This window comes from Mustela putorius, unplaced genomic scaffold (genome assembly GCF_011764305.1).
Source record: "Mustela putorius furo isolate JIRA1106 unplaced genomic scaffold, ASM1176430v1.1 tig00003898_pilon_pilon_pilon, whole genome shotgun sequence".
Taxonomy (NCBI): domain Eukaryota; kingdom Metazoa; phylum Chordata; class Mammalia; order Carnivora; family Mustelidae; genus Mustela; species Mustela putorius.
In genome coordinates, this window is record NW_025422047.1 from 20,379,431 (window position 1) to 20,392,322 (window position 12,892).

The 12,892-nt window shown below is 46.8% G+C and overlaps 1 gene segment (V, D, J or C); it reads left to right on the top strand.

The window, feature by feature from the left end:
* The first annotated feature begins 878 nt into the window (after positions 1–878).
* The window catches only part of LOC123388327, a 57,152-nt gene continuing 45,138 nt past the window's right edge, over positions 879–12,892 (top strand). Inside the window, 1 exon segment of the C gene segment in view lies at positions 879–1,005. Within this exon segment, the coding sequence occupies positions 894–1,005 (112 nt within the window).

Sequence of the window (12,892 nt, forward strand, 5' to 3'; positions counted from 1 at the left end):
TCGTCCCATATCTGGCTTAGAAATATTCGATTCTAAAGAAAGACAAAGCAAGATTTCAGGTGCACCGTAAGCACCTCTCGAGTGTGATTCGCTTAAGAATCACCAAGTGTGGCCTCTGAGAAAGTCAATCACACCAGTTAACTGGTGTGACCCAGAGCTTTAAAGTAGAATTAAAAAAAAAAAAAAATCTTTTTTAAATGTTGGTGTCTCCATGGACCACGCTGCCTGCTGTTTTGTGTCTAGACTCCAAAATGGAAACCTTAGTGTGTAGTCTCCAGCTTAGTGACTTCTCCCAAGCCTGCGACTGAGGGCGGTGTGAGAGCTTGGAGGGCATTTCTGGGTCATGTCAGGGGAAAGCCAGGCAGATGGGCTGGCAAGGCGACACTCATGACAGGTGTCTGCCCTGTTTCTGTAAAGCTGCTGACAACAGTGCGAAGACTGGCAGCAGGGACAAGCTGACTTTTGGGACCGGGACTCATTTAACAGTCAGGCCCAGTAAGTCTAAGGGGATGTGAGGTATTTATGTCTTTTCCTATTATGCGTTCTAGCCTGACCTTTGAGTTGTCCTGTTTTAGATTCCAGATAGACAAACCACGACGTCTTTCCGTGTCCCTTTAAATGTCTGTAAGTAAGGGTCTCCAGCGTAGCCATCCTCTCCTACATGACAGGAAAGATCTGCGGCCACGACCATTCTCATGACACAGTCGGTAGCTGGGTGATGGCACTCACAGTCCTCGTCCTTGGGCCCTTTCCCATGGACGTGTGTCTTTTGAGCTTTTATGAGAGCAACGAGGGAGGGGAAGAAATGACCAACAGCACCAGCCAGGCCTACGAGCTCTCCTCGGTGTTCGTGGGCTTCAGAGCTGCTGCGAAGGTTCTGAGAGCTTCAGGGCATGGGTCTCTGGCCGAGAGGTTTCTGTAAAGGGTTGACTCGGGGTGCCAATATAGGAGGGAGTGCTAACAGACTCACCTTTGGGAAAGGCACCCAACTCGTCATCCAGCCCTGTAAGTTCCTCTTCCTGGGATATGGGGATCTAAATAGAGTCCCCACAGGGACATTTCCAACCACTGCTGATGAGTCTCTGGTACCACGGCCTTCAGTGGCACCATCACACACAAAGAGGGGGGGAGCTGTGTAGGTGAGGGGATGCTACAGCCTGTGATCATCCCCTGATGATACAGCCTATGCTTCAGAGGACTCCTGGGTGTTTTTGTGATTGTGTTTGATTAAGAGGCCATTGGAAATTCTGGGCTTCAGCAGACAAAGGGTACCACTTAGGACAGGGGCAGAACATCCTCGGGCTGCTTTCTTAGCAGCACCTTTGCCGTGCGAATGATTTCCATAGGCATTGTGGAAATGGCTGTGCATGCGGAGGTTTGATTGCTTCTCTTTTTCTGCCGTCATGCCCTCTTCTCTGCCTGACTTCACGACCTTATATTAGAACAGTGATTCATCATTTGATTTCTGAGCCCCATCACTCATCAAGTCTGACAAGAGGGATCCATTAACATAAAACCCAGAGAGGAAAAGGACGAAGCGTTTAATTCCTAGAGTCTGCAGAGTTTAACTTGACAACTTTTTGGCTTGAATCAACTTGCCAGCACCCCACGATCAGTTGAGGCCAAAGAGGGTCACGGGCAGGTAGGGTTAGCCAAGCAGGTGTCTGACCAGAGCTCTGCAGCCCTCCTAGCCACCACAACTGCGGTGTCTGGAAAGTGGAATGGGTCCCTGAGGGCCCACCTGGCTGCGCATCTGGGAGGAGGTCCTGGAGAGAGCTCTGTGTAAGCCAGGGAGGGTGGAGACCAGATGGAAACTCCAGCAGCAGGCTTTTGTTATGGAGCATTTCGCAGTGTGACCACTGACGGTGCTGGGAAATTCATCTTTGGGACCTGAACGAGGCTTCAGGTCACCCTGGGTAGGTGATGGGAGCCCTGAGGTAGCCTAACCGTGTGTTGCTTTAAAACAAGGGGTAGTGGAGAGGGGCTGTCCTGGCAGGACGTAGTCCTTCCTTCCTTCATTCCAGCAGAGCTGATCTCTCTGGGGATACCTGCATTCAGTCAGAACCTGTGTTCTTTTTATTTCCATTACTGAATTTTTCCTTCCACCTGTGAAAACAGACTTCTCCTTGCTCCGAGCTTCTTCGGTCTTCACACTTGGTGTGTTTCCTTTGGAACAGTGGGTTTGGGAATTAATTCATCATCAGGACTTTGTCACTCCAGGCAGCTGAATGAAAGGGACTCTCAAATGGAGAATAGAGAGTCCTGCTTGTTCTGATAACTTCTCAGGGGTGATACGTTATAAATGAGAGGAAGTGGGTTAGATGACCTGCTAATGACTGCTTTGGAGAGACTCTAAGGAAACCTGCTGAACATCCTACACATTCCACTCCTGGGAAGAGTCATTTGGTTGGACCCTCAGTGCACTAAAAGCAAAACCGTGACCCTCCGAACACGTAGTCAAATGCCCACCCTCTCCCCGCAAGCTCTGCTGCGTGTCATTATTTGCCAATTATGAGATGATTACATGATAATTCACGTGAAATTATATAGATGAGTAGCCTGAGTATTTTGAACCCGTAATTAAGATGCAAATTATAGAAGTTCTGGAGCGTTCCACCGGGCAGTACCTCATACCTAGTGGTCCCTGAAGACAAACAGTATGTTTGGGCATGATTTGTTTGTGGCATGGGTTTATACGCAGCTCAGGAACTTGTTTGAAAGCTGATTAGATGTCTCAGAGTGCCAATTTGGGGTCTCAATGAGCTGTGCTCAGTGAGCTGAGACGTGCCCACTTTTAGAGGCGAGAAGCCTGACAGCGTGGCTGGGTTCCTCTCAGGAGAATAGGACTGTCCTATTGTGTGGTATTGGTCGGTACCTCTCCCCATAGTGCCTGCAACGCTGGGAGCCTGGTTGCAGGGCTGCCCCAGGAGGTTTTTGTTAAAGGGCGTGTGACTGTGTCAATAATTACGACCTTCGCTTTGGAGCAGGGACCAGACTCACAGTAAAGCCAAGTGAGTGAGGAGAACGGGGCGATCTCAAACACTGGGGAGAGTGGTGGTTGTCTGTGGTTCAGTTTTAATGGGATTAAGACACTGACACTGCCGCCTGGGTCCAGGCACCTCGTTTCTTTGGGCCTGAGCTGATGGGAAGTCTGCCAGTCGATGGAATTAGGCAATCCTCAGGACAGGCATGAAGAAGTAGAAGTTTTCATTGTTCTTTCTGGAAGGGAATCCAATGGGACCTGTTGAAACCCAGCTGAATTTAATTGCTTCATTTGGCTCTGGATACAAAGAAATGCTAAGGATAGTAGGCAACATCCCTATTCTGTGATAAGACAAATAAAAAGACCTAACAACCCAGAAATCAGGTTTTCCTCAGTAAGAACCCCTCCAGTCCAGAAGGAGTGCAAGCAGCTCTCTTAATGTGTCTTTTGGGTTTTGTTGGTTTTGTTGTTGTTTTCATTAATATTCTTTATTAGAACTATGGCTCTGAGAGTGGCATGGTGCTCCTGGTCCCTAAAATAATCACTCCTCCCCCCCACCCACCCCGTGTTGGCCACCTGTGCTAGCTGGCATGTCTCTGCCTGAGCTTGTGATTGTTCCATGTGTCTCAGGCATGAGCAGGATACCAGTGTTCTGGGAGCAAAACGGGTAGTTTAAGATCCAGCTCAGATCTCTCTGCACAGTCAGCTGTTACTTTTAGAGGAATGTCCTAACCCTGCCAAGGATCTGGGAGCTGAGGCTGTGGAGTGCTGAGGCTCCCAGCAAAGGGGAAAGTGGCTTCCCTTGGCTAGGGTGCCTCTCAGTCCCCTCCCCCCCCTCCCACTGGTTATTGTAAGGCTCCATATGACTGTGTGAATTATGGAGGCGGCCAAGGAAGGCTCATCTTTGGAAAAGGCACTCAGCTCTCCATTAAACCAAGTAAGTGCTGGGCTGTGCGGGTCTCAGAAACTAAATCAGTGAGTGCAACTCGAATACCACCCAGAGTGAAGGAAGCAATATTCACCAACCCCTTTCTCTGGTGTCTTCCCACCCTTCACCCATGAGCCCCCAGAGCTGCTCCTGGTCCATGCTGCCTGCTGTGCTCAATCTAGACGGGCACTTCCCTCTGCTGGAAAACTCTGGACATCGTGACATGAAACAAGGTTCTTGGCCCTAGGAGGGCAGTTCTCGGGAGTGATTGCCCTCCTCACCGTGGTGAGTGGGTGACCTTCTCCGCAGCCATCTTATGGACGAGCCACAGTCAGTGTGACTAGTGTGCGTTTGGTTTTCAGACATTAGAGTCAATGGAGAGCCACATGAGGGAGACAGCAGAGTGGTTACTGCAAAGGGCTTTTTGTTTAGGGAAAACACACTGTGGATCTCGGCAGCGGGTATAACCTCTACTTCGGCAACGGCACCTCCCTTCTGGTCACACCTGGTGAGTTCTAGTGGTTAACTAATTGTTCTTTCTGGAAGGGAATCCAATGGGACCTGTTGAAACCCAGCTGAATTTAATTGCTTCATTTGGCGTGCAGTTAACTATGTCGGATGTGTGAGCCAGATATGAAGACGCGTTTCCCCAGAGGCTGGATTTGGTTATCAGGTCTACGGGCAGTTTGATAAATTGTACTAATACTGCAGGCAGTGTTTCTCGAAGGTCCACAGAGCGCGTTGAGGCTGTAGGAAAGAGGCAGAGATAAGAGGAAGAAAAGCGTTGTGATAGAGACAGAAACAAGCCAAAGGAAAGGGAGGCGACCCAAGCAGGAGTGTGGAGCCAGGGAAGCGTGTCCTTAACAGATAAGTGCTGGGGACCCAGTTGAGTTGATGCCCATGTCCCCTGGGGGTAGAACTGAAAAATCTGGCAAGTAGACTGAGGACTCGGGTGAGGGCTGGGAAGCACGGTTACAACTTCTCGTGGCTTTCCTCCTGTGGGAGAAGAGCAGAGGAAAACCTCCTCTGGAGAAAGGAATAGCCCCTGTTCGCCCCGCCCCCGAGGACAAAGCCTAGCTGAGTTGACCGTGTGGGAGGAGCTGAGAACCCCAGGACCTTAGAAATCTCCCCAGCTCCACAGGGCTCTCTGTGTTCAAGCCAGTCATGCAGCTGTCAGGGAAGGAATAATAAAGATGGATTATAGAAAGCAGTATCGAAGAGGTACGGGCTGTCCCCACGCTTGCAGAGTTCAGTGGTGTGTGGTTTTGTTTTTTGTTGTTATTTTTCTCTTTCCTGTTAGAGTTACTTGCCACAAGGCCTGCCACTTTGCATTTCATAGTATTTCTCCTCAACAACCCTCTGTGCCGGAGGGAGGTGTGACACTGAAGTGATGGGGCTGATTTGTTAACAAAGAGAGTTGATATATTTAAATGTGTGGACCAGGCAATCCACTCAGCTGAAAGTGGCTGGTGGCTCCCTTCCGCTTTTGAATCTGCCCTAAAAGGTCAAAGCACAACCTTTTTATTTTTTATTTTTTATTTTCTTTTTTTTTTTTAAGGGTATATTCTTTTTGTAGCATCCATGATGGCTTTATCTTTTGAAAGTGGATTTCATTTCTGTGAATAATCAAAAGCCTCTCAGAGCTATGATTTCTAAAGAAAGGAGGGACTCAGACCCGTTACTGGCACTATTTTGGTGCCAAAATGAGGTATGAATATAAAATCGTGTCATCGCTGGGTACATGTGGCTTATAAACTGATTCTCATGGAGAGTCCTAAAGGGACTACTTCAAAGGGATCAACACTCATTTAGATGTTTAAATCCTGACATGTTTGTTAGAACAGCCTCTTAATAAATAAATACACTTAAGATAAACATAACATGAAATTGAGGAAGTTTTGCAAACTCAGACCTCATCAAAGCAGTGAAGATTTTCTCTTTAAATGGAGATATTATCTCAAGTAAATCCCTTTTAGAAAAACATGAGGACAGGACCTTCCAGTGGAGAAGAGCATACGATGTCCTACTTATTGACAGCAAAGCTATTCCAAGAAATGGTAACCTTATATGGGTTTATGTAGAGCCACATAACACTGTGACTAACATAGGAGGCAACCAGTATATCTTTGGCAAAGGCACTAGCCTGAAGGTCTTACCAAGTGAGTATACAGACAAGACTTTATTTTTAAATAAGGTGTTGGTGTTAGAGGGTCAAGAAAAGGTAAAATGAGGGAAATAGTCATTATTGCTAACCAAGGTGGAAATTCTGTGTCTCTCTACCCCAGACAGGGGCGGGTAAGGGAGAGTTCCAAGGCTCACTCTGATGGACTTATCACCGTTTTCCTCAGAATTGTATTAATCATTGGAAAAATATTTATTAGCTAAAGAGATTGAGAGACCATCTAAATATAGTAGGAATTCTTTGTTTCTTATTCCCTTCTTTTAAAAACTGTATTCTCATCCCACTTTCACTTTTCTTACCTTTCTTTTGGCCTTTCGCCTTGTCCAACTCAACATTTCATGTGGGTATTCATATTTTGAGAAACTCTTATGTCCAATTCTTAGCCTGTCACTTAGGACTCTCTAAAACCTGGGCCATTTCCATTCTCTAAATTTATTCTCAGCTGCTCCCTTCCACAAATGCTCTGCTCTAGGCGAATGGGACACCTACTTCCCCTGAATGTTTACACAAGCCCACACCTATACTTTGTGTCCATAAATCAGTCATCATGGACCCACCACTATAAACAGACTTGCACACATGAAACAAATTGAGTTTCACAATGTCTTTGCCAGGACACCCAACAGAGGTGACACCAGACTTAATTTCATAGGAAGAGCTTGAGAAATTATAACCCTTTTTAAAAATTAAAGAGGCTTGGGTAAGAGATCCAGCAGGCAAATAGCAAAGTAGGAAGAAAGGGGATCCTTTTGTAATGGGTGTGGGGGGGAGGGATGCGTCCACAGGAAGAGCTTCTCAGGAGGAGGAATAAGATTGACTAAATCCAAGTAGGAAATTTATGGACTGCCATATTACCTGCGTGTTACTTGCTTTCCCATCACAATGGCCAGTTCCTGATTGTTGCTTGTTAAGCCCCTGGTCCTCCAGGCAGCCAGAGGGGAGGAAAAGGGAGGCAACCATGCTGTCCCCTCAGCAGTGGTGCCCATGGAGCTTCCTTCTCAGATTTTCCTTCAGGTTACCTTCAAATTAAGAGAGATCCCAAAGGACCACCTAGACAGAATAAGAGAAGCTACCAATAAGAGAGAGATTTCATGCTAGTGCAGAAGGTGTGTTACCTGGGGAAAGGGACAGAAAGAAGAGAAAAAGTTTACCCCAAGACAAAGAAGGAAAGTGTCCTTTTTCCAGTGACCCTCTAAGCAGGGAGCGATAAGGTCTGGAGTTGGAGTCAGAATTCAGGGCTGGCCAGTGCCTGCAACTGTCTTGAGCTCTTTGGAATGAGAAAAGGTGGGAATCTCCTTTGATGTTCCACAAGCTGGACCTCCGTCAGAGGTGTCTGATTCCAGCACCTTGAGGGGTGGACCAGAATCCTCACCCCTCCTGCCAGGGGTGCTCTAGCGGCTGCCCTCAGTCTCTCCCACGCTGATGACAGTATCTCTGACTGCTTGGGCTTGGTGCCATGGACACGATCCGCTCCTACTTTGTCCAAATGATGAATATGATCCTCAGACCCCTCTGGAGAACTATTATCTAAAACACCAGAGGATCTGCTAGGGTTCTGGCCATCAGCATTCGGGACTTGGGCAGGAAAACTCCCTCTTTAGACTATTTAGAAAGAATATCCTTCATTTATCCAATGTGGAAACAGTCCTGAAATCCAAGCTGGTGCTAGGATTCTGTGCCAGGTTATTACTGTGACAATTACTTAATATTCTCTGTGCTCCTGGTATCGTTCCTTCCAGAAGATCTTTAGGGAAAACTTAGTACAGTTTCTAGGAGGTTTTCGCTGAGCTGAAGATCACTGTGTGAATAATAATGCAGGCAGCACGCTCACATTTGGAGGGGGAACAAGGTTAATGGTCAAACCCCGTGAGTATCTCTGCTGAATCCATAATGAATGCTCTAATTTCTAAAAGAAACTGTAGCTCTGAGCTTCATTTGGGGGCTGTTTTCTCCACCCAGTTTTATTTTTTATGTTAATTCTGAGTAATTCTGAGATGATACAGTGTATACATATGCCGTAGGCACATGTGAGCATGGGCACGTGTGTGGTCACCTGGCATAGGAACAAACGGGCTGGAGAATAACAGATTCCTTGTCTTTTCTGTCTTAACCCTTAGGTCAGAAAGTTCTGACTGTGTTGAATGCAGGGATGGGTCAGCACTGGAGTGGGAGAAACCTTCTCCAGTGGGTTTACCGGGATTGCATCCCTCCTTGCTGGTCAGGGGGCAGCTCGGGCTGAAGGTGGAGAGACAAACTATTTAATCTGAGAGGAGCCTTTCCATCCGGCCATGCTATGAATTGACCACAATAATAAACAGTCTCCTCCGCTGCCTCTTTGGCCAGGGTCCCAGCTGGAGGAGCACGCTGCCTGGATTTGTGGATTGAAGGGGATTTCCTGATAGACATTGGCCTGGTCGGTTTCTATAAAGCTTCCTATGGCTGTGTAATATTGGCAACAACCGTAAGCTGATTTGGGGATTGGGAACAAGTCTGGCAGTAAATCCAAGTGAGTCTTCAAAATTAACTCTCTCAAACCTGTCTGTGCAGTTTGAAATATCTCAGAAACTGTCTCCCTATTTGGGCCCTAATGTTTAAAATGTGCTCTCGCAGGTAGTGTTCTTCTCTTGCCCACCCGAGCTGAGCCCTTGCTTACCCTTCAATCAAAATAACTAGATAGAGGGACCCAGAACGGTATGGTAGGAAGGCAGTTGGAGTATTTGATTGATTCCTCCTGGAGCAAACAGGAGGGCCCATTCCCAAAATAGTGCCACTAGGGAGCACTAGAAGTTGGAGAGGATGGGAACATGCACTATATGCCCAGCTTTCTCTGTCCACACAGTGCCATCGTCACATGGGCCATTGTAAGTACTGTGTCCCACCTGCCAAAGATAAGTCAAGTGCTGCTGGGAACTCCCAGGACTCAGGGCCATCCTCATGGCCATCCTGGAGAGCACCTCCCCACCGTGGGCAATCCAGAATGACTCAGACTTGCTGTAGAATTACTGCCTCTCTCAGTCCTTTTGGCTTATAAGCTTATAGTGGATTTGCTGAAGTAACAGGAGGGGAGTTGGTTTCATCCTAATTCTGGCCTCCCCCAAGAAGTTCTCTCCAGGAATCTTCAGGAACATCTTAGAGACCACCTACCCTGTTTGGAATTGTGCTTCACGGGACCAGGTTGTGTCCCCAGTGGTGTTTGCTGTGGCTTTGGCTGGGGCTAGCTCCCAGGACAGTTCTAGGCTTGGCGAAGCTCAGGGAGAAGAAGAGGAGTTTGTGGAGCCAAGAGGCTTCGGGAAAGGCATCTTTGATATAGGTGTTAATGAATTTCTAAATGAGTTTCTGTGTGTTAACCTGATAAGACTCTCCAGGGAGAAGGTCACCTTACCTTTGCAGCTCTAAATGTAAGACCTGTGTTTCAAAAAAAAAAAAAAAAGAAAAGAAAAGAAAAAAGGGAAATGTCAATTGCAGTGCCAAAATGAAGAGACTGGGTATAAATACTGAATCGGCTTTAATGTTCAGTTTATGAAATGTATGCCTTTCAGGAGAACAGGCACAAGGTACATTTAGTAGGGTCAGTGAGCTAAATATTTTGTCAACGTTACTGATATACACACTTCAAAGGAGAACCCCAAATAGAGAAAATGAGTAATAGTGTAGAGCTTAAGAACATGAATTTTAGAATCGAACTGCCTGGGCAAACCGAATTCTGCCATTTACTGGATGTGCTACCTGGGGCAGGCTATTTAATCCCTTTATGCCTCATTTTTCTCATCTGTAAAATGGAGATAATAATACTACTTAACTCGCTGAATGGTTATGCAATTAAAGAGTTAACACCTACAAAGGGCTTTGCTTAGCGGCTGGAACATAGTAAGTCTTCAACAAATATCAGTTACTATTACTAGATCAAGTTACTGAGGGGAAGGAAAGGGGGAAAATTGCATCCTTTAAAGTTTTTGTAAAGGCCAGCACGAGAGTGTGGCTCTGGCACCACAGGAAAACTCATCTTTGGGCAGGGGACAACTCTACAAGTAAAACCAGGTGGGTCTGAATGTTTCCAACTGAGGCACTCCCTGGATCGAGTCCCACATCAGGCCCACTACATTCGTGTGTTTTGGAAACTCTCCTCCCCCTTCTCAGCTTCTAACCAAGGACTTTTACTGTTTGCTTCTATTCTCCTTCTGTACTACTTAGTAGGGTGTGTGTAACACCCGGCTAATACAGTCTTCCTTAATCCATTCGGTTTCATCTAGAGGCAGAAAGAGGGGCAAGACTGGAAGTGAGCTGGGTCTGGAAATTCTAGACTCAAACTGAGAGAATATAAGTCTGGCTGACCTTGGAGAAATAAAAACATCCAATGTGAGAGGGTCACAAGAACAAAAAGTGAGGGAGGCCTTGGTGGCTCAGTTGGTTAAGTGGCTGCCTTCAGCTCAGGTCATGATCCCAGGGTCCTGCGATAGAGTCCCACATCAGGCTCTCTGCTCAGCAGGGAGCCTGCTTCCTCCCCTCTCTCTGCCTGCTTCTCTGCCTGCTTGTGATCTCCGTCTGTCAAATAAATAAATAAAATCTTAAAAAAAAAAAAAAAAAAGTGGCTGCCTTCAGCTCTGGTCATGATCCCAGCGTCCTGGGATCGAGTCCCACATCAGGCTCCTTGCTCGGCAGGGAGCCTGCTTCTCCCTCTGCCTCTGCCTGCCACTCTGTCTGCCTGTGCTTGCTATCTCTCTCTCTCTAACAAATAAAGTCTTTAAAAAAAAAATTCTAAAAAAAATAAAGAACGAAAAGTGATTTTTCTTAAGAGTTTACTAGAGTAGAAACCACCTATGTGGCCACTAGAATTCTCTAAGAACTGTTGTTCAGAGAGAAAACTGTCTTTCAAGCATGGAAAGGGCAAGCTCTTTGTGGGAGGGGGGGATGGGGGAGGACAGAAGAGAAACTGTTGGGACTTGGATTTGATTTTTTTTTTTTTTGGTCAAGAAACATGGAAGACCGCATTTTCCATTAGGATGGTTTTTAGAAGGCTGTCATCAAGTAGGAGTTGCAATGTGTATAGCTTTATGGAAGTCAGCTTTATAGAGGAATAAGAGGAAGGAAATTTAGCAGAGTACAGAGTTTTTGTACTGGGCAGAAACACTGTGCCAATTTCTGGGACAAACAGACTCGTCTTTGGGACTGGAACAAGACTCACCGTTATTCCCCGTAAGTCCTTTACCACCTGAGAGAAAGCCCTTAATCTAGAATGACCAGCTCTCACCTCCCAGACACCTAATGAATTTCCAAATGAGCTTCTGTGTGTTAACCTGATAAGACTCTCCACGGAGAAGGTCACCCTTACTTTCCTGGCTCTAACTGTAAGGCATGTTTTGTAAGAAAAAATGGGAAATGTCAATTGCGGTGCCAAAATGAAGAAGGCGGGGTATAAATACGGGACCGGTTTTAAGGTTCAATTGATAAAATGTAACCCTTTCAGAAGAACCATTTCAAGGTACATTTATTAGTTTGTGTCTACACAGCACAACTGTCCAGTTAATTTGATTAACGTCCGTAGCTGGTCCAGATATTTAGGCACTTCCTTGAGACACCTTCTCTGTGCTCAGAATTGCCTGAATTGACTGTCACATGACCTAAATAATTGCCAGATCTGTTTTACTTTGTGCTGTATAGACTCAGCCTAATAAAAACAAATGCCGTTGTGTTTTTTCCCGAGTCTGTCTCCTCGCCACACAGAAAGTTTTCCTTCTATTCACACAAAGAGATACCCAGCACGCCATTTGACTTATTGCTGCTGCTATTTTGCATTTATATGACTCCTTTCCTCGGAAGAGATTAAGACACTTCATTCGACTTATTAGCTAAACAGATTGACAGCCTAATTAGAAAGAGAGAAGCAGACTCTGAGTATCTTTTTGTGGCTGCTATTCCTGCCCCCTTGTGTAGAACATTTGGTCAGATTGCTCTGTGATATGGGAATAAAAAGGGGAGATGAGCTTCGTCTGTAGTGGGGGCCTTCTCAGCTGTACGTGAGAGATGGTTACAGGAGGTAAGAACAGCCCTAAATAGGTCAGGGCAACCGACAGAGCCAGGAACATGTCTTTCCCTTAGAACTCGTGTGTTCCAGCAAAGCAGAGCATGACAGATTTTGACATCAGCTGTTGGTGTGTACCTACTCCTTCTTACTTGTCTCTTCAGGCCCTGTCACTCCAGGTCTGTTCCTTCCACCACAAACTCCTTTCTCTCTTCTTGGATTCCTGGCTGCCATGCCCACCCTAGCCTCAACCCCGCCACATGCTGCCACCTGCCTCTTGGGCCTGGCAGCGGTATTCCTGAGGAGCTTCTTAGCTCTTTCAGTGATCCTCAAGTTGCTGAGGCACCCGAGGGAATCCTCCCTGAGGCCAGGTCCCAGCAGAGTCCCCACGGAGATGGAGGCTGCCACCTGGGGCTACCACTGTCTACGGGAAGGCCGGGGCCAGGGGGCCTTGGATGAGGAAGCGCCTGTGGAGGAAGGTCTCCATGGAGTAAGGAACACCATGGTTTTCATGATACATGAGTCTGAATCCTCTCCTGTCTGGAACCTGTAGCTTCCTCCTGGGGATCCGGGACACGTGTCTCTGAAGAGCTGGCAGGCTTTTTGTAGTAGAGTCAACCACTGTGGACAGGCCAGGGGAATGTGCTGTATTTTGGGTCCGGCACTCAAGTGATTGTCTCACCACGTAAGTGTCTTTTTCTCATCTCTGTTCACTGGATGTCTGTGAATCCTTTCAAGGAATTCTGGTCTGTGCCCCCATTTCTCAGGGAGTTACTGAGC